Raw genomic sequence first — 20,966 nt, forward strand, 5'->3', positions numbered from 1 at the left:
ATTTTTTACTTTCAATATGCAATACTGACTTTGCTTACTATCCTGCTTCATCCTTATACACTTATGGCTGATTTCCCTGAATGCATTCCTTGGAGGCGAACATCCCCAAAAGACAGGTTGAAATGAAAGTGTCAAGAGGCAGAATGCATCAGAAGCACCTTTCATTTACATACTGATAAGATTAACATGTCTATTCAATCGAAAATGAAGAATTTTCCCCCACACTGCATTATCAGTCACTGATATTGGACTGCATTGTTCCTGCCAGTATGGAAGTGATAAAAAGAGGAGAAAACACAATCCCTTGAGCCAAAAGCATGTTGAAGGTGAGATGAGTCGGGGCCTCAGCTTTTGTAATTCTCTACTCACTTTAAAAGTACTCATTTCAGAGAACTGCGGAAAGGTAAAGCCACATTTTTTCCCCTCCTTTCACAGTTAGGAAACTTCATAGTGGAAATTCCAGGGAACAGGCAGAGCTAGGACCGCATCCCAGTCATCATGTCTGAATGTGTCAGTGAAAGAAAACAACACCCATCCCTGATACAGAAGCGTGCTTCTTTTGCCAGCTTTCAACCTCTTGCTACAAAGTGGAGGGATACCACCAGTCGCCATTGAAATATCTTCATGGCGGGGAGGGGATAGGCAGAGGCAAAGAATATTTTTTCTCCGCTTCATTTTTATTTTAAATGAAGTTTCACAATATAAATATATGCAGTTTTAAACCAGCTCAATGCTGACAGCTATGGGGCATGGGGATAAGTGAGGATCTCAAGTTAGGTCTTAGCACTACAAGGAATCTTTATTAAAGCATAAAATTAGCAACTAAGTACTAGAAAAAAAGGAGGCTATGAAGACTCTCTGTGTCTCAGCTGGCAAACGGTTAACAACTGCTCTGAACCACCATGTGAAAGTGATGTTACTTTACATCTAAACCCTATGGAAGGGTCTGACTGTGGGACATAACACAGACCAGTGAGAGAAACCCCAAGGAACTCTGCAGTCTATTACTTCTGGCATGGAAAATTTTGGTGCCCCTCCCTGCCCCCTCCCCCTCCCCCCCCCCCCCCCCCGATGTTAGATTTTTGCACAAATTTAGGGAAAGATTGAGGTCCTACAATGAAAGATGAACACAAATACATAATAACAGATCATGCTAAAATCATGCCTATTTCATGTGGTTACGTGCCAACCTTTGTCAGTATGAGCCAAACTTGTTAACAGCTATATATATTAACACCTCACTAATGAGATGATATATAACCGCCCCTCAGCAGTGAAGCCAGGGGAATGTTTGCAGCAAAATAAATAGTTATCATAACTGAACCACAGAGAAATAAACTCCCCGCCGCCCCATAATGCCTAACCTGCTTAATGAGGAACCCATGAAATAAAGCAAAATAGCCGGATTTCAGTGTCATCCCCTGTGCTCTGGTCTCCACATGGTGCTGGCATGACAGTCAATCAAAAGGACATTATTGCCCTGGTCTCACTAAGCACTGTGCATGCAAAGTAGAGGAAGAATTTCCTTTGTTAACTCCCTATCCATTTCTCTGCACTGTAATTTTTTTTTTTGTCCCAACGCTGAAAGAGAGACTTCTTTAACCTCACTGAACATATTTTTCTGAGCAATTGCTCAACAATGTGGTGGAGACATGTTCTGTTAGAAACCCAGAAATAGTTATTGTACTGTGCCCACGGCAAAGGGTTTAGTCTAATGAGACACCAAGACCTCGACACATTTGCGGAGAGACTTTTAATCATCGGCCACTGAACAAAAACATGCTCTAATGATTTCTCTGATCATCTGCACAGAAAAATCCAAACATATTGAACTTAGAGATAAAGATAAAGGTAGAGATAAAATAATAATTACTGTTACTGGAAAACTTTTGGTGAGTTTGAATGTATTTCAATTGATGACTCTGGTTTAATCACTTTCATTTAAATATTAAAATGCTTCTGCATTTCTAAAACAAATAGTGTTACTTGCCTTAAAACTCTGGAGGTTTGGCTGTATGCATAACTTGAATTATAGAACTAAACTGGCAGTTTTGCATTTTCTCTGGTGGTATAAGCTATTATTTTTAGTAGTAAAAGGAAGGCCCCACTGTACTACTTTACTTACTGTACCAGCAAAACATCTGTAGTTACTTGCAACTGTGTTTATGGATGTGAATTCCCAAAATCAATGTCTTGAGATGCAGCTCACTGAGTTCAGTGGCATCTTACCAGGGCTGTGCTCAGTCACCCTCACAAGGATGATAAAGATGGCCCTTTTATTTATCTCTTGTTCCATGATGTCTGTAAATTATTTATGGGAAGTTGTAATAAAAATCCAGCACTTTGGCTATTTTGTATTATAAAAAATTTATGTTGAGAGAAGAAAATCAGAGAAGGCTGTCCAAGGAAAGTAGTTGTATTTTTCTTGGTAATAGCTTTAGGGCCAAAATGTTGAAACAATTTTCTTTTGGCCTTGTGACTAAATCCTGGTTTCCCTCATCTATGTGCATTTAATTTGAATCAGTTTTTGCTTTAAAAGTGAAGCAGATTGAGTAATGTCCTTGGCAAAAAAATCCCAATTTTGGTATACAAGCTGCCTAGTACTACTAGTGCATGAATAATTACAAAGGAAGCTCCCCCTAATGCCAGTTTTCCAGCCTTAAAAAGTACTGTAGCTTTGCTCCTTAATTTCCCCCCCTAGATAAAATAGTTCTCTAGAGACAAAACAACTAAGGGTTAGATATAAGTTCAGTCAAACTTGGTAAAATCCAGTTTTCCTGAGTCTTTGAAAGCAGTCTAAAGCCATTTATAAAATAAACACATCTGTTCATATGTTATACTCGCTTCCCACTACATTACTTTCAGTGACTATGAAATGGATATTTTCAAAGATATCCTACAGAAGACTGGTGACTAAGCAAGTGCAATAGCAAAGCGACAATGTTCTGGCCCTGATATTAACTGTGGAGTCCATATGCACCAATAGTGATAAATCTTGTCTGCTAACTAATTAAATTTGATTTTGTCTGGGTGTCGTACTGTGAAAAGTGACCTAATCCTTTGCTATATTTTTAGTGAAACTGGAATTCAATTTGTCTTTCTTACACATGCTGCATTCTTAGTGAATGTTTTTCACAGGTACTGCAATAGTCTCCATTGAGAGTACTCTTCATCTAATACAGTGGTTCTTCATCTTCGTATCATAGTTACGACTTTCCTAGCTGATCATTTGCAGGGTCAGAATGGGTCTTAACAGATCTCCCTTCTATCAGGACACTGATAATGCCAGCCCTGACCTAAGGAGAAATGCAAACATCAGCATGTAGCTGAACTGGACTTTGTAATGATGCATCACATGGTATTTTCTGTCTTTATTAGCACATAGGTGTTGATCATGTGGTTCCCCTGTATTTGGCACTGGTGAGGCTGCTCCTCGAATACTGCGTTCGGTTTTGGGCCTCTCATTTCAAGATAGATATTGAGGTGTTGAAGCATGTCCAAAGAAGGGCAATGAAGCTGGTGAGGGGTCTAGAGAACAAGTCTTATGAGGAGCGGCTGAGGGAACTGGGGTTGTCTCTCTCTACAACTACCCAAAAGGAGGTTGTAGTGAGGTGGGGGTCGGTCTCTTCTCCAAGGTAACAGGGGATAGGAAAAGAGAAAGTGGCCTAAAGTTGTGCCAAGAGAGGTTTAGATTGGATATTAGGAAAAATTTCTTCACTGAAAGAGCTGTCAAGCATTGGAACATGCTGCCCAGGGAAGTCGTTGAGTCACCATCCCTGGAGGTATTTAAAAGACATGTAGATATGGTGCTTAGGGACATGGTTTAGTGGTGGACTTGACAGTGTTAGGTTTATGGTGGGACTTGATGACTTTAGAGGTCTTTTCCAACATAAATGATTCTATGATACTATGATTCTAAGTTTGGACACAAGGGGCAGGATTCATATGCCTGCTTGGACACAAGGAGGATCCATATGAGTAGGTGGACTCAAGTGCAGTGGGAGAACACAAGAGAGGTCAACTCCTAGAGACTGAGAAGGGGAAGGTGTGAATGAGAGGCAAAAGAGGAGGGCATAGATGTAGATTTCTGCTTTGAGAAACAGATCAGGGTGCAAGAGTCATTTCAGGGGCTACCAGGGTCCCTACTGCCATAATGCCTCTTTCCTCCTGTGCAAATTTTCTAACAGGCAGCTCAACAGGAACACCAGAGCAGGTCCAGCAGGGTGGAGAAAGGTATGCACTGGCTGACATATGACAGATGAATGCTTAGAGGAAGGCCAAAGACTTGAGGAGACCTTTCAGGGCTCTTTGGATCCTTACTGTTACTGAACTCAGTAACTAACTACCTTGTTCCTTGCTCCCCACCAACAGTGGTGTGTCCTGGTGTGTACTGAGGTGCTGATTTGGAAGTGCAGGGTGACTGATGGAAGAAGATGGGGGGGTCGAATAATTAGGGGTCTACTTCTCAATTTTTCTGGTTGCCCTCAGAGTCGCTGCTAAGACTGGCCCTGGCCTGGTGGCCATATCTAAAATTAGGAAGGTCAGGAGAATACCCAAATTCATGCTTTCCTACAGAAACCAGGAAACGAACAGAACTTTTTAACTTTCACTGTACAGTCTAATAGCAAATACACACACACACAAAATCAAATAAAGCACTCTGCCCTGTGAAACACATAGTGTCCTCCTCCTCTCTCTTTCCATGACAGCCACATGTCACCGGAGCCGGGGTATGGTTTACCATCCCTCTGGATTTCAATGTTCTCAGCGCTTCTCGCATACTTCCTGCATGCACATCCATGCACTCATCCTCCGTTTTTATTGCTGAAGGTTAGTGAGGATAAATGAAAGCCCCCAATGCCACTTTCTATGGCCATTTTAGATCTCTCAGATAATCTCCCGTGAGGTCACCCACCTCTTCTAAATGTCACGCATGCATGTGATCTGAAAGCCTTCACAGGCTGTCCTCACGCCTGAATGACATCCCAGTGACTCAGGCACTAAATGACTCCGAATGAGGCCATGTCTTAATTCTCTGCTTTGACTATTTCTCCAATAAAATGCTGCTGACTACCCTAGAGCTGAGAGCTATCAAGTGGGCAGTGTGAGGGAGGAGAACTTTGTGGAGATGGGGAAAATGACACCAGACAGCGCCACACAGTTGAGAAAATTCAGTCAGCATCAAATTCATATAGTCATTGTGACACAAATGTGACATCTGGGCTCTTCCCTGGCCCTTGAGAAGAGAAAAACGTGCCCTGTCAATGCTGCATGTCCAGCAAGGCAAGAGAAAGCTACAGTCATGTTGCTGACCTAAAACCAAGAGCCAGGTCATCTGCTGGTGCAACGTGGCACCATGCCATCTACCTTGCTGAAGTTATGCTGGTTTGCATCAACAGTTGCTTTTGCCTGTAGCCTTGGAGAATCAGGAGGAGAGAGACACTTGGAAGAGCGTAGGCTGTAAGAGAGGAAAAAAAGATGCACAGAATCCTTCACCCTGTGGGAGTGCAAATTTCACTTCCCAGTTTGGTATTTCATGTGTAAATCCCATGGTTCACCAGCACTCTCCTGGAGAAGGGCCTCAGCAGGCTCTGGAGGAGCCTGGGGAAGAGCGTGATTCACAAAGGCATCAAGTGGGACTGCAACCTCCCAAGTCCCATCCCACCAGGCTGGTGGCAGGCCAGGGCAGCAGGGACCGAGGACTGGGGGTCTCTTCTCCCCTTCCCTCCAGTGGGAGCCAAGGTTCGGTTATCTGGTCTCTCCCATGGTCACTCCCATCCAGCCCACTCAGTCGGGGCTTCCTGGCCTATTGTCCTGCAGGGAGCTCCTCACATCCATGTGGAAGCAGCCCGGGTACCCAGGGTTTCTAGTCCTTCCCCACAAAGCAAGGACTATCTCAGCCCTCTGAGAGCTTCTTTAGGTTGGCTATGTTTTCCATTGCAAAGTCCTTCTAGCCTGCTTGAGCAAGTGAACCAGCGTTTTGGGGAAGTGATTTTGCATTGCAGGATGGCATGGTTATTTCGGGAAATGCATGTGTATGTCAATGCAGAGGCATTATTCCTCCAGAATTTGTATTGGTGTGTCCCAGCATTCACACTGGTGTTGCATTGCCCAGCAACTCTTTACCAAGAGCAGCTTCCACCTCTGCAAGGGGGTGTTTCTTGCACCAGTATTGACTTGGGACAGGACAGGATGAATCTGACAGAAGAATATGGTTGTGGTTACATTCTTGCTTATTGATATTTTTAGCTTACTGATATTTTACATGCCTCGGTCCTTCTCTTCAAGGAAAATCAACAAAATGAAAGGCATATCCAAAAATGTAAATTCCTAATATCTTAATATCCAGAACAAGAACTATTTCTACTCTTCAAATTTCAAATTAGATAGAAAACTACCCACTTTGTTTGTGAGGCAGGGGAGAAAAATAAAAAAGAAAAAATAACTCTGATGTCAGCGATGGTGGAGTTTAATTTCCGTACTTCTCCCATCAGTTGTCAAAAATGTGTTCTTTACAGACTGATGTCAGCAGAAGTGCTCAAGTTGTGACATCCCCGGGAAGCAGCTTTTTAAACATCAGTGGTGTTGGGCAATGACCTTCCAATGGCTCTTCCTCTGAAGAGAGGCAATGCTTTCAGGCAGGCATTTTGCATGCTCTATGTCCTGTACATTTTCAGCATACTCACATGCTCAGTAAATTTTCTAAACAGAGCAATTATGATGCCTCCAAAGTATCACAAACCAGCATGCATCCCAAGCTTTTTCCTATTTAAGGATTTTGTTTTTCAGCAAAGCATCTCTATGTAGAAAATCATTTGTGTGAATCACCAAGACCTGATAAGACACACACCTCATAGTTCAGAGGACTTTGTGATTGAAGGCTTATCATGAACTGAAGATGCTAGAGTACAGCCCTCAGAGCAGAAGATCCTAGAGTACCAATCCTCAGAGGAACTCAAAAGACTATCTAATCCACCTCCTTGTCTCCAAGCCCAAGCAGCTACACTTGCCTAATTCCAGGCAGATTTGTAGGCAATACATTCCTTACAGCACACTTTAAAGATCCATGCCTGATGGCAGCCCTACAACCTCCCTAGGCAACCTATCCTAGCATTTTGTTGTCTTTACTGTGAGAAAGTGATTCCTAATTTAAAGCTGATATTATTGTCCTGCATAAATGTAACATATATGGGTGATATTACATGTGATGCTTGTGCAGGAAACATACAACACTGAGTAGAGCAATCAAATTAGAAAATAATGTCAATCCTATCAATTTCCACCCTAAGGGTGAGAAAGCAAACATTATATTTCCAAAGGCATGATTACCCTGCATGCAAGGGGCTCTTAACTGGGGGCCTTTGTCTCTTGTGATTCTTCTAGGTCAGATGACAAAAATAATGAGTCCTAAAATAAAATGAGCTGGTTCTTGCTGAACCCAAGCAAGAGCTAAAGGATCACAGTCAAGAGCAGAACTGGTAGCTCCCAGTCATGTGAAGCTTCACTTTTTCTCTGTGTTTTGCCTATATAGACAAAACCCAAAACAAGGCAGAAAAGAAAGAGGAGAAATGACTAAAAGTTTAAAAGTCAAACCCAAAACCACTGTACCAGCCAGACGGTGTAGCTCAGCATGCAGTTTATTGCCTTCACAGACAAGTAGCTCAGATGAGTTTGAAGGCAATTGGTATTATTGGAAATTATGTAATTCAAGTGAAAAAAGTCAGCATGAAAAGCCAGGGCATAAAATTTGATATTAGCTTCTCCAGCAATTCTATTGGTTGGGATTTTTGGTTACAATGAAATGAAAGGTAGGTATAAGAAATAACTGCCAGAGAGATTTTCTTGTCTGAATAGTCTTAGGAAGTTGAGATGAGGCTAGTAGCTAATATAAATCGAAGCTTTTCTGGAGCTACAGCTTACTACACGTAGTTGTGTAGTGGACATAGAAGGCCTATAATAGTTTTGGAAAACCTGGACCTTTTTCTTTCCTTAATGCAAATTTTCACCACTAATAACAATCCCAAGAAAATCCTTTTCTCTCCCCTCCATCTATATTTGTTATAGGAGAAAGTAATTCTAACTGCCCAGCAGACCATTTGCATCCAATACATCAACCCCATCCAAAAGGATAAGCAGAACGAAGGTGTCCATTTCCACCAGTGAATGCATAAACTTTTAAAAATAACACATTGAAATAGGCCAAGAGAAGAACTTTACTCCTCCATCCTTACACGTAAGTCCCATAGTGATGCCTGCTTTTATGGCCGCGCAGGCTTAGAGAGGAAGCCAACATTAAATAGTTTAAGGTTGAATAGTTTGGCTCCCCTTGGAGCTAGCATCTGTGACCTTCGGAAGACTGTGTAAACCAGAAGCCAGTAAATATTTGTTTCTCAGGGAACCTTAAACAATTAAGAGCAACAAGATTTATTGACGGCAGTGAGTTACAGCAGTGGCCTCAGGGGAGGGTCATTGCCAGCACTTTCTGAGTGTTTCTAAAGTGCCCATCTTACACAACACTGTCCTGAACCAAAACAGACAGTTTGGTGTCACCTTGATAACAGGACCACCGCATTTCAGTAAGTAGGAAGGACATTGTCATGAGTGGCAATGGCCATTAGGATTGTTTAGCTGCCTGAAGGGACCCTGGCTCTAACTGCTCTTTCTGCCTTTGAAAATACTCTGAACACTTTTCTTCCTGATGTCTTAGCAATGAATATTTATTCTCTCCATTTGTCTTTGTAGTTGAGAATTTCAGTGTATGGGAAACCACAAATGGCCTATAGGAACTTAAATTCTCCGCAGTAACTCTCTTCTGCAGGTTGGGGTAATGTGTTGTAATTCAGGAGGCTGTGGAAATGTGGTATTTTCTCCAGTAGCTCTTCTCCAAAAATATGAGGAAGATCAGGAGAAGGCCCTACCTGCCTGGCTGCAAAAAAAAAGTAATTATAAAATCAACCTTTTTATCATTTAATGAAAACATTTACAGAGGATGAGGCAGTAGGAGGCAATCCTGCAAGCCTATCCGTGTCTGGCGTAACCCAAGTGAAGTTAGTGGTAGCGACAGCAAGGGCAGCCATGCAGCGCTGATGGCTGAAGACTCTGCTCCCTAAAGCCTCAGTGAAGGTGGCATCATGGGAGCGCCTGAGCAGAGATTATTGCTACCCTTCCCCAGCCTTGCTCATTAGGGTCTGTTCACCCCATACAGATGGCTGGTGGAATGTCTACACATCAAGAGTTAACACACTAAAAATAATGTGCTGTATGTAGAAACTCACCAGGCTCTCTTCTATAGCAGAAGAAGGGTCCAATTGTAAAGGGTCTGATCTTTAATACAACCTTTATTCCAGTAGGAACATTAGAGAGAGTGGTCAGGCACTGGAACAGCCTGCCCAGGGAGGTGGTGGAGTCGCCATCCCTGGAGGTATTTAAGGGACATGTAGACGTGGCACTTCAGGGCATGCCCTAGTGCCTGAGATTGTTGGTTTGCATCTGTTTGTGGGTGGGTGTGGTGTGTGGTTGTGGGCGGGTGTTTGTTTTGGTTTGGTTTTGGTGTTTTGTTGTTGTTGGTGGTGGGTTTTTTTTGTTGGTTGGACTTGATGATCTCAAAGGTCCCTTCCAACCAAGAAGATTCTGTGATTAGGAGCTGAATATGCCCTACATATCAGCTGAGAAAACCAGTATACAAGGCTGAAAAATTAAGGTAAGACAGATACTTTGGCCCTCAAAACTTCTCCATGCTAAGAACATTGCATTTCTGCTTATACCAGAGTTGATGGCAAAATTCCGATTGGCTTCAACCAGCCCTTATTTCCACCCAACTCTGTAAACTTTGAACTGGGAAATACTTGTTAAATCACAAAGCTCATTTGAAGAAAATTGCAAAATATAACTCCCTGTAGAAGAGTTCTTCCTGTAGAAGACTTGTCAGACTTTTAACAGCTGTTTTATTTTGTCAAAGGTTTGGGGAAAAATGGACAAATTGCACAAATTGCTTATTGTTTTACATGTACAGCTGGTGGGTGTCAAAAGTGAGTGGATGTGGCTATTTCAAGGTATCTCCTGAACTTGAGTGTTTTGTTTTCAAGGGAGTGCAATCATCCAACCCTGGAGATGATGTTAAGGTACTGATGTTGGGAAGTATGGGCGAATATACTTAATGCAATCTATCTTTTTAAAAGCTCTGGCTTAGCTAGTTTAATGGAAGTGCTGTACTAGCAGCACACAGTAGCTGCCTGCATAGTGATGGGCTGGAACTCTGCCTCAGGCGTAATTTAAGAAGCTAATATATTAATTTTGACTTTTTTTTTTTTTTTTTATTTTTTTTAACCAGGGCTGTAGGCACATTCATATGTTACTGTGAGCTATATGAAGTTGTAGGCAGAGAGATTATCTACTCCTCTACATATATAAACCTACTTACCTTTTTAAATCAGGTTTCTTCTGACCAGACTTGTCATTTCCATAGTGCAAATTAAGGAAATTTTCTTTGTGATAACTTGCTTCTTGGACCATAGTTCAGTGAACAGAAAGACCGGAAGAGGTCAAAAGGTAGGGAAGCCATGGTTGTACCCTATCAAGATGGTCAACATTGGCCTAGACTACTGTATTGTTGTCATTGCATGAACTCCTAAAAGTACTAATAATATCATTACTTGTAATTTTGAAGAATTTGAAGCGTATGCATTGTTTTTAATCTCTCTCTTTCAATGGTATCCTCTCCAGATATCAAATGTACACCATTGTAAGGCAGCTCCATTTAACCATATTTCTCATTTAACTCCAGCTCTTGTTCACATCTTCCCCTTGGACATGACCGCTAACAGGTTCAGAGGACTTTCCTAGACATCAGTGCTGCCTCTGCGAACAGGAGAGGAGGATGTAACTGGACAAGTTCTGTGTGTGTGAGTACTCTGGATTTTCTGGCAGGAGCACGGAATCCTGCTGAAGCATCTTCCCTACCCTCACCTCAAAAGAGCACTGTCTCTTTACTGCAGCAGTTTTGCCAATCCACTTGAGAGGGCATCGCTGGCTAACCCATGTCCCTCAGCAGGACCTGTGCTCACCTCGGATGCATTGCTTGGCACCTCAGTAAGGCTGGAGTGGTCTGTCTATTGGCTGCTGGCTTCTAACGTCAGAAAAAGCCCGTGGTTCTGCTGAGAGACACCAAGTGCCCTTGAGAGATGGGCCACCTGGGAGAACAGACAGATAAATCTTTGCAGTACTGGGAAGGTGGTTTGCTGTTACACATTTCAAACTTTATAATTCCCCTTAAAGGCTGTCACAGGTTTCAGGTCCATCTGCCCTATTCTTTTCTCTTTACCTGTCTACAACTTCATTTCTTTGGTGTGGCAGAAGAACTAACATACAGCAATGATTTTTCCACTTCAGGCAAAATCCAAAGGTCTCTTGAAAAACCTGCCATTGTACCAAGAAAATGATGCTTCACTGTTGTGCCAGGTGCATACTGCTGAGGCATAGAGCATGGTCTATATAAGTCCACTCCCTTCGAGAGTCACTTATGTTGATCCTTGATATAGGCAGATCAGACCTAAATAAACTTGCTAAAAAATAATAAATCAGTATCTCTACAGCCTTTTGAGCTGTAGATTAGTTGTCTGTTAAATAGACTATTTGTTTTTTCTGGGCAGGCAAACCCTTGTTCTTCCATGAGGAAGTCAATATTTGCATTGTTGCTGGTACAAGATCTCTAAAGTAAAATTAGTAAAAATGAGCTTATAGTACATTAGTTATTGGAGAGTGCCTTGGGGATGAGCGGTTTGGCTCACTGGTATCCAGAGCTTATATGCATGCCCAGTATGCATCCAGCTCATACCGGGGGAAGAGGGGAGATGACTGAAGCCACGGTGTGCCAAGACTTTGTCCTGGAGAGGAAAACTTAACATATGCAGTCCAGTTCTTAAAACTACCCTAGAAATTTCTTCCAGGAGTGAAATTTAGAGATGGAGTCTAGTCTGGAGGGAGATGTGTCTCTCCCTGTTTGGTGAGCAGGGCCACCAGTACCTTATACCACTATGGACTGGCTCTGAGTTCAGCCTGATAAATGACCGGTGAGGCTTGCTAGTCACGCACCATTCAGTAACTCATGAAGATTAGGAGGGTGAATAAAACATCCCCATCAATGCCTTTGCCAAGCTCCAGCATGGCTTTATTCAGTCAGAAGTCATTAAGACAAAAAGCGCCCCCCCCCCCCCGCAACCCCGGCCCTAGCATGGTGGTTTGCCATCTACCATCCATCCTTCAGCATCTGCAATTGATCCCAGCTGCACTCTACACGGTGCAAGGGCTTGGGTGCTCTTCCTTAGCTGTCTCTCCCACTCTCAAACCCGAGTGTTTGTGAGCAACTGGAATAGGATCAGTAGGTGTAGGCACAATGCTTTCAGTCCCAAGGGTAAGCCTGAGAGTTGCAGATCACGGAAGGACCGTGCCCGGAGTCACTAGGTAACACGTTGCTGTGTGATGACGATGATGGTTGGACTCTATGATATGAAAGGTACCTTCCAACCTAGTCAATTCTATGATTCTATGATGAAATACTGTACAGATTCTAGGAATATTTCAGTGATCGAGTGTGGACATCAGGCCCTCATTATCTCATAGAGTAACAGCACTAAAAGCAGCTGACTACTGTAAGTTTTATTTTGCTAAGAAACAGTCTATATCTTAGAGAGCATTTGCTTGAATGTGAATTAGGGAATGGAAGAGGGTGGAAGAGCTGGATCCTTACCAGCTTATGTGCCCCTTGATTTCAGAGAGACCTCTGCGTCCAGCAGCAAACTCCATGAAGGCTCTTAGCTTTACTTCATCTATATGGTGTCCTAATACAGGAAAATGTCATTTGTATTTTCTCCTCTGTGGTCCCAGAGCACTGGTTATTCCTTACATTCCTATCCCTATAGAAAAAAATTTCCATTCTAATTACAAGTAAATGCATTAAGAGACCATTGCAACATGGGGAGCTGATCTCCATTTCCTTATAATTTTCTTAGACCTGAGGTACGGATCCCAGTTATACTGGTTTCTGGAACATAAGAAGTTCCATTCAAATATGAGGAAGAACTTCTTTACAATGAGGGTGACAGAGCACTGGAACAGGCTGCCCAGGGAGGTCGTGGAGTCCCCTTCTCTGGAGATTTTCAAGAGCCGCCTTGATGAAGTCCTGAGTAATGTGCTCTAGTCAATCCTGCTTTAGCAGGGGAGTTGGACTAGATGATCTCTAGAGGTCCCTTTCAACTCTGATAGTTCCGTGATTCCGTGATCACCAGGAGCACAGAAACCATATTGGGGTGGACTGGACTCTCTGCAGTGGGGGCAGAGCTGGGAGCTGCTGGGTGTATCCAACCACAAACAGAAGGAGAAGTCCCAGCTCTCCTGCCATTAGTGGCCTTACAACCCAAAACTGCACCTTTTGCCACTAGATGTACCCAAGCAAATAAAGTTTGGGAACCCAGTTCAACCATCTACAAAGTCTTGGGGAGGCAGGAAGGCTTCATGGGGGTCAGAAATATTCCTTTTATAGTGAGGGGGACCCCCAGACATGCAGAAGTGACCTGCAAGCAGAGCAGCTTCAGCTAGGTCTATATGAGTCCTCACTGTACAAAGTCAGCAGCCACCACTGTCTCTGAGCAGCCCTGAGCTGGATGCAGAGTAAAGGTCCCCCTTGGCAGGGGCTGCAGGTCCCTCTTTGTCCCTGCTGCAGTGTGGGCAGCACGGGCTGCCCAGGAGAGAAAAATCAAGAGCTCGATGTGGAGCATCTCTGGTGCTGCCAGGCCGTCTAGGGAGCAAATGGACCCCCAAGGAAAAGGTGAAAACTGCCCTCTGCTGTGAAGCTCTATGAAGGCTATTAGGATGTCTGCTCTGAAATGGGCTTGTTAAAATACACATTCACCTTCATTATCCTGCAGCTGCATTGCCTGACTCATCCCGCTGCAGTCGCCCTGAAACAGGAGGCCAAGTTAAAAACTTTCCCAACTTGGTTTTTATTCACCGAGGAATGTCATGTCTAACCCACTGAGGGAGCAATGCAAGCTCTGTCTTCATGGGAGGCGAATGAAAGGAAACCTGAAAAAAAGAGAGGAAACAAATGAGGCACAGGCTGATTGAAAGACTCTTATTTCACTTTGCCTTTCACAATTTGACAAATGATGCTTTCTCACATCGATGTTTTTAGTGCTAACGTAACCTAAGTGGGGCATGGCACCCCGAACCCAGGTGTGTCAACAAAATTCCCTTCTTTCCTCCTCATTTTCCTCAAAACCATGGAAAACTGCCACGTAGCCATGGCTTAGCAGACATGGCCTTGCAGCAGGTTTTGACTGGGATCCCTGCTCTGACTCCTGATCACACTAAACCTCTTCTTCTCCCCAGTGGCGGACGGAAAATTGCACTCAGCCTAAGTCTCTTGCCAGCGTTGCCCCCGGACACAGACCTCTGCTAGGTGGCACATGCATGGTTATAGTGTGTGGAGGGTTTGCAGACCCCTCCAGTGCGCCAGGGGGATGCACTGCCCTGTTCTGATTTCCTGCTTTACCAGCTCCTGGGGGGCAGAGTGTCCTGTGGGCATCTCCGTCTCCTTCACACACAGACCGTGCGTCCCCAGCTTGCCCCTGCCAAATTGGAAACTTCACAGCCTCAGCCCACCTCATCCAAGCCGGTAACTTTCTCCTGCACTTTTATACACAGACATGATCTCACCATTACATTGCTTTCAGCTGCAAGAAAATGTCTCCCTCTTACTGTTTTCTTCTTAACGACTGCTTTCCTGGGCTAAACATCCTTTGCTTTAAATAGATGGGGTGACCCAAATACTATTGTGAATGACTATTCAAGGATGCAGTACAGACTCTAGTAAAATGATTTTTACAAGACAACTTAAATCAATATGATCTCTCTAATTAGTAGTTTCTAGAAAAACTATATGCTACATCATTCCTATTACATTTATCATTTGGCTCACTTTTGCTATATTTGTTCATGTGGTACATTATCAAGCAAGCATCTGAAGCGTTCACTCTGTTGTTGTCTGGACTGCACTGATTTCTTCTGGAATAAAGTGTAGCTTAGAAATCCTCCACTGTGGATTTTTGTAATGAGTATTTTACAGTCAGCCACTTGTTACTAATGAGCCTAATTTTACTTGTGCAACTCTTTTTATAACCTTTACTCTTAAAAAATAATTGGGAAAATTTACAATGGTAATTGAAGTGTTTATTAAGTGATGGCCTATTTGGAAGATTACACTGAACATGGCATTGCAATTTAGGCCATTTTTCAGCTTTGTATAGGAAAAAAATAACTGCAAGCATGGAAGCCAACATTTTTCACAGCACACCTCTGAATTTTCTTTTTTATTGCAGACTGTCTACTGCAGTACAGCAATAATATCAACAGAAAATATACTAAAAGCCTGAAATCTAAATCTAATTTAAAGTCTAAATGCTGCACATGATTAAAAATGTATTATCAGTTCCCAGCAAATCATATATCATTGAAAAACTAATGCTTTGCTAATTTTAAGCACCATATAGTGAGTCAAACATTAGATCTGATCTTCCAAATTACATTTGAGAAAAATAAGATCATGGCTTCACTGCATCCCACCTTGTGCTAGGTCTCTTCCTGAGATTCTTAAGTTAGCTGTTTAGTCACTGCCAGCTCTCCTGCTAATGGACATTAAATACTCCTCCAAAGGTGCCGAAGACCAGAGCTGCTGCCTGGAGATAATTTGTCTGTTGACAAAGGAGGGTACTGGCTGAGTAGGTTCGCCGGTTAGACAAAACTAACTGCCTAAAAGTGGAGCAGGGAGAAACCTTATTTCGATAATGATAATATTTCTTTGTCACTCCAGAGCAAGGAACTGGAAAAGATTTGGCTTTGTTTCAATTATAAGTGAAAGAAAAAAAAAATCTCTGGGCAAATAAACAGCTTTATAAGGATCATGATTCTTACTATTTCTATTAGCTGGCTTGCCATGAAGATGAAGTAGGTCTGAGAGGGACTCGCACAGCAAATCTGCATACAATTATAGGACCTGCTTGTCTGGTACTGGCATTAAATCAGCTCAGTTAAATCATCACCGGATCCTGTGGCAACGCACTGTAATCAACTGGCAACTGACCTGTATAAACTGCAGCCCATATGCAGAATTAATTTGGAGAGTAAGTGGTGCACAACCGCTTTGGTTAATTCTGCATCACTCTGGGCACAGGCACACTTAGCCTGAGCCTCATTTGGCCTCTCTGAGGTTACAGAGCCTGCAGTCAGTGCTGTGCTGGTTCTTCACATGTGCCAGCAAAACTGGTGCAAGCCTGAGCAGTGTCTGGCCTGGCTTTGCTGAAGGAGAGGCAAAGGCATGTTGCTTTTGCCCGGGAGTGCATCACTTGATGGGGGGAGTGTGTTTTGGCTGCTGCTGGCAATACCCATAGTTGCCCAAGCCACATCTCTAACCCCTTTTTGGTGCATCTGGATCTGGGGGAAGCAGGATTTAATTAAGTATGTGCCCTCAGTCCCAGCTTATGGCTTACCATCATAGACAAAGCACTTTACCAGTGCTGTTGGCCATGGCTCAATGACAGAAGACCAGTACAGTTTCTGTGCGTTGGGTGGGCGTCATGTGCCAAAGGGTCTCTCCTGATGATGGGTCCCCAGCTGTATGCCCAGCCAGTGGCTCTCTCCTGGCCTCTGCTGTACTCTGGGTTGGGGCACTACATCTGCTTGGAGGGCCACACAGTGTGGAAGGCTGAGAGCCTGATCCAGGCTGCAGAGACTTCTCTGCTGTTGTATTTTTGGATTTGCCCCACTCGTCTCTCAGCATCAGTTCCTGGCATAACCTCCCAGAGCCCCACCTCAGAGCAACTGTGGCAGCGCAGGCGAAGGGCTGATGGAGGACAGGGACTGTCAGTGAAGAGGAGGTGGTGCCAGGATTTGCTTATGCCAGAACTGCTGCAGAAGTGCTCCTCAAACTCAATCCTGCACTAAAGTTACAATCCCCCTGCCTCCGGCCCTGCTCCGCTGCAGTCATTGCTTGGTCTCCTGGGGAAAGTGTGATGGCACTGTTCTGCACTTCACATTATTGAAATCTGGTACCTTATGGGGTTAAATGGGGGAAAACAGTATCTTTAAGGAGCAGGAACATTTAAGGCCTGGTCCCTCATCACCAGCATGCATGACTGCTGAGGCGTGACAGAGGTGACTGGTCTCCAGTCTGTGCAAAACAGGAAAAGCATCAGACCAGAAGCTTGGACTCAACAGCACAGCTTTGGTAACAACATCTGAAACACTTCAGAGTTGTGCCAACATGGACATAGACATTCTCAGTGGAAAAGAGAACCAAGGCATCCCTTTGCTCCATCATCCTCACTGCTCATACGTGTCAATTTGCTAGCAAAGGGGAAGATTTTTTAGCAAGATTTATGGTCCATAATGCCATGATGGAAAGTGGGTTCAAGCAGGAAATCAGTTTTCAGAGCTATACAGCAACAAAGAATGGTGTTTTGGGGGTCCTTCCCCACAAACATAGCAGACTATGTGCCAGTACCAGTCCACTTATCAAGAGAGTTTAAGCCCACAAGAACAGTTGCACAGCCTGCATGATCCACATAGGATCCAGTCAGCTCCCAAATACCCCTCGGTTACAGGGGTAAGACAGAATTTCATGACATCGCATAAATAAATATAAACAAATACAGTAAAAAGGCTTTACCTTGAGCTTGAGTAAAAGGTGAAACTTTTTAGTCCTGCAGGATCCTCCTCTGCCGCCAAGTCTGCTGGCTCATCATGCCGCAAAGTGGTCTGGCATTTAGCAACCCTGTCAAAGTTTGCAAGTCCTGAGCGTGTTTTCCTGACCTGGAAAGCAAGGTGTCAGGAGGAGATTCCCGAACATCTCCACCCAGAGTTATGCAGGGAAAAAAAAAGAAAAATAAAAGCAAGCTTTAAGAGGTCAGAATGTGTAGCCTGCTCAGAGCTACTATTCCTGGTAGAAATGAGACCCTGAAGGGCCTGGGTGAAAATCAGGGATAATCCCCATATACGTGCTTCTAATTGGGACAAAGTGAAAGTGAGAAAGCTGAGCAAGTCAGCTCCAGCCCATCCACGGGGGCTCTGGGTTTGTTCCCAGCTGGTAACTGAGAGCACAATTATGCAAAGCCTCCCATATAAACAGATTTCGGTTTAGTACGGCCGAACTGGGGGAATCTATTTCTGTCACCACTTTGTGCGAATGTGTTACCCTCGTGATTTCCAGCCAGGTCATTCCAAGTCAGCTGCTTTGGCTGTGGCTGTCATTGGAAGCTCCTCGGTCTGCCTGGTCCCTGGCCCCTTTGCTCGCCCGCCTGGGATCGGCTACCGGGCAAGGGGTGACAAGGGGATGCGCCTGTGGCTATTCTGGTAGCTCTGAGTTATGGCAGTGTCATGTGAAGCAAAGAGCCCAGAAATGCATGTCAAATCGAACCAGTGACTAATCATGATATTTTGGTTATCTTAGTGCCTGCCGGGGAAAGATTTATGGGCTTAGAAAATCTTCACGTAATAATCCCTGGGCACTGATTTGATCGTCAGCGGAGGCTTCCTAGGAGAGCACGAAAAGAGGACGAAAAGGGGGCTGCTGTCCCAGGGGTGGTGAGGTCTAAACTTATCTGAGTTTGAAATACAAACAAGAGAGGGGAAAAACCAGTGCTCCCTCCTCATCTGTGTCTGCTCAGAGCCATGCGCTGGCAGCCAGAGAGGATCTATTTGATCTGCCTGCAGAGCAAGAAGGGTGGAGGGGGACGGCTGAGCAGACACAAAGTGTCATTTGTTGGGATTGTCGTCTAGCTCCCTCATCTGTCACCTGATGGCCAGCCAAGCAAGTGCTCAGCACAACCGTGGACCATTCATCTTTATGCAAGCAACGGAGGAGAGAAAAGTAAGCATCCTGCAGCTGTTACGACATTCAGCTGGTTTTTTTCTGTAAAGGAATGCATTGAATTCACTACAAATCTACTAACTGTTCCCTCATGCCAGGCAAGAGACTGATTTTTATTTTTTTTTTCAGTTGGGCTTTTCTCTAACAGCTGGAGGTCTGCTGGGCATTCAAGCAATGATTGCTGAGTTGGGCAGCTGCTCCAATATCTAATTGCATTTTAGCTTTAATAACCCAAGGGGAAAAAGTTGCATTGCCTACCATGAGCTATTTCCTTTCCTACTGCAAAGCACACTGCACTGCTGTGCTCACCCAGTACCAGACCCTGAGATCAGAGGGCTTTCTGTGCGATATTTTGCTGAAAGTGAAGGAAAATGAGTTTCCTGCACACAAGTCCCTGTTGGCATGCTCCAGTGACTATTTCCGAGCCATGTTCAAAAGTTATACCCAAGAGTCTAAAGCCAGTGTAATTCAACTGCAAGTTGTCTCACCCACCGGTCTCCAGCACATCCTGGATTTCATTTATACTTCCTTGTTGCCTCTTTCCTTTGAAAGCCTGGAAGATACCTTGGAAGCTGCAAGCTACTTGCAAGTAACTGATGCTATTGGCTTGTGCAATCAGTACTTAGTTAACAATCTTGCCTTGGAAAACTGCTGCTTCTCTGCCAACGTGGCCAGGAAGTTCTACCTGCCGGATGCCGTAGTAGCAACAGAAAAATACATTGTCAATAATCTCTGGAAGTTGCTGGACTTGGATTTGTCAGGACTGCTGGAGCTGAACTTCAGGTCTTTGCTAGTAGTGGTTGAATCACCAGACCTCCCCATGGTGAAAGAAACCCGCCTGTTGAATCTTGTGCTGCTGTGGCTGAAGCAGGATAAATCCAGGTTGGCTCACGCTAGCAGCCTTTTAGAGCACATAAGATATGGCCTCATCCCGGTGGAAGAGCTGAGAAAAACCTACACACAGTCAGAAGTGCCCCTCTCTGCAGGTATTAAGTGCTTGATCATTAAAGCAATAAATTACCACACATCTGTTTTCAAACAGCCTGTCCTGCAGGATAAGTCCACCACGCTGAGGAACCAGAAAACTCGGATCATTCTGCTGGGGGGTGGGACGGCAAGCGAAGGGCTCATCACCGATGTGGTGGCCTTTGATGTTTACAATCACAAATGGCAATCTCTCACACAGGTGCAGGACAGGATGCAGAACCACAGCATGTGTGTGGTGGCGAACTTCCTTTACGTCTTGGGTGGGGAAATAGAAAGTGGTGCCCCAGGTGACCCTAAAACTGAAAAGACCTTATTAGTTACGAATAAGGTCCATCGTTATGATCCGAGATTTAACACGTGGACCCAAATCATGGGCATGATGGAAAAGAGATGCCAGTTTTCTTGTTGCGTCTTAGGCCAGGATATCTTTGCCATTGGTGGCAAGGGTGAGGATGGGTCACTGCATTCGTCTGTGGAAGTCTACAACATCAGCAGGGACAGATGGACGAAGGCCAGGGAATTGCCATGCAAGATACATGGCCATGCCAGTGCCATTTGCAAGAATACTATATACATCTCGGGTGGCAAGTATACAGACCCAGCCAGCACAAGCAAGGACCTATATTCTCTGAGCTCGCTTGAAGGGAAGTGGATGAAACAAGCTCCCATGAGCATTGCTCGGTTTGGGCATCAGATGGCAACAATCAGAGAAGCCATATTCACATTTTTAGGATTATATGAACCATTCTCTGAAATAGAAAGATATGACCCTGATCTAAACCAATGGACTCGGTTAAGACCACTGATCTATGATCGGTTTTGCTATGGCCTGGCAGTGGTAGAGGAAACAGCTCTTCTTATTGGGGGTAAGAAATGGCAAAACTCACGGGAGGTCCCCACACAAGATGTGGTTGGCTACGACATTGACAATGATGGCTGGGAAGAGATCTGCAAAGCCCCCGTGCCTTGGTGTGGGCTGCAGTGCGCAGTGCTGCAACTCTCTGAACTGGCTGATGAGCAAGACAGTGACAGCCAGCAGAAGAGGCCACCAAACTGCTGA

The 20,966-nt window shown here is 44.2% G+C and overlaps 1 protein-coding gene across 1 annotated transcript; it reads left to right on the forward strand.

The window, feature by feature from the left end:
- Positions 1 to 19,178: 19,178 nt before the first annotated feature.
- On the forward strand, positions 19,179 to 20,966 carry KLHL34 (kelch like family member 34). The gene has a single exon (XM_074157707.1). It carries the CDS (start codon positions 19,179 to 19,181, stop codon positions 20,964 to 20,966), a length of 1,788 nt encoding a protein of 595 aa, XP_074013808.1.

This window comes from Numenius arquata, chromosome 1 (genome assembly GCF_964106895.1).
Source record: "Numenius arquata chromosome 1, bNumArq3.hap1.1, whole genome shotgun sequence".
Lineage (NCBI taxonomy): Eukaryota > Metazoa > Chordata > Aves > Charadriiformes > Scolopacidae > Numenius > Numenius arquata.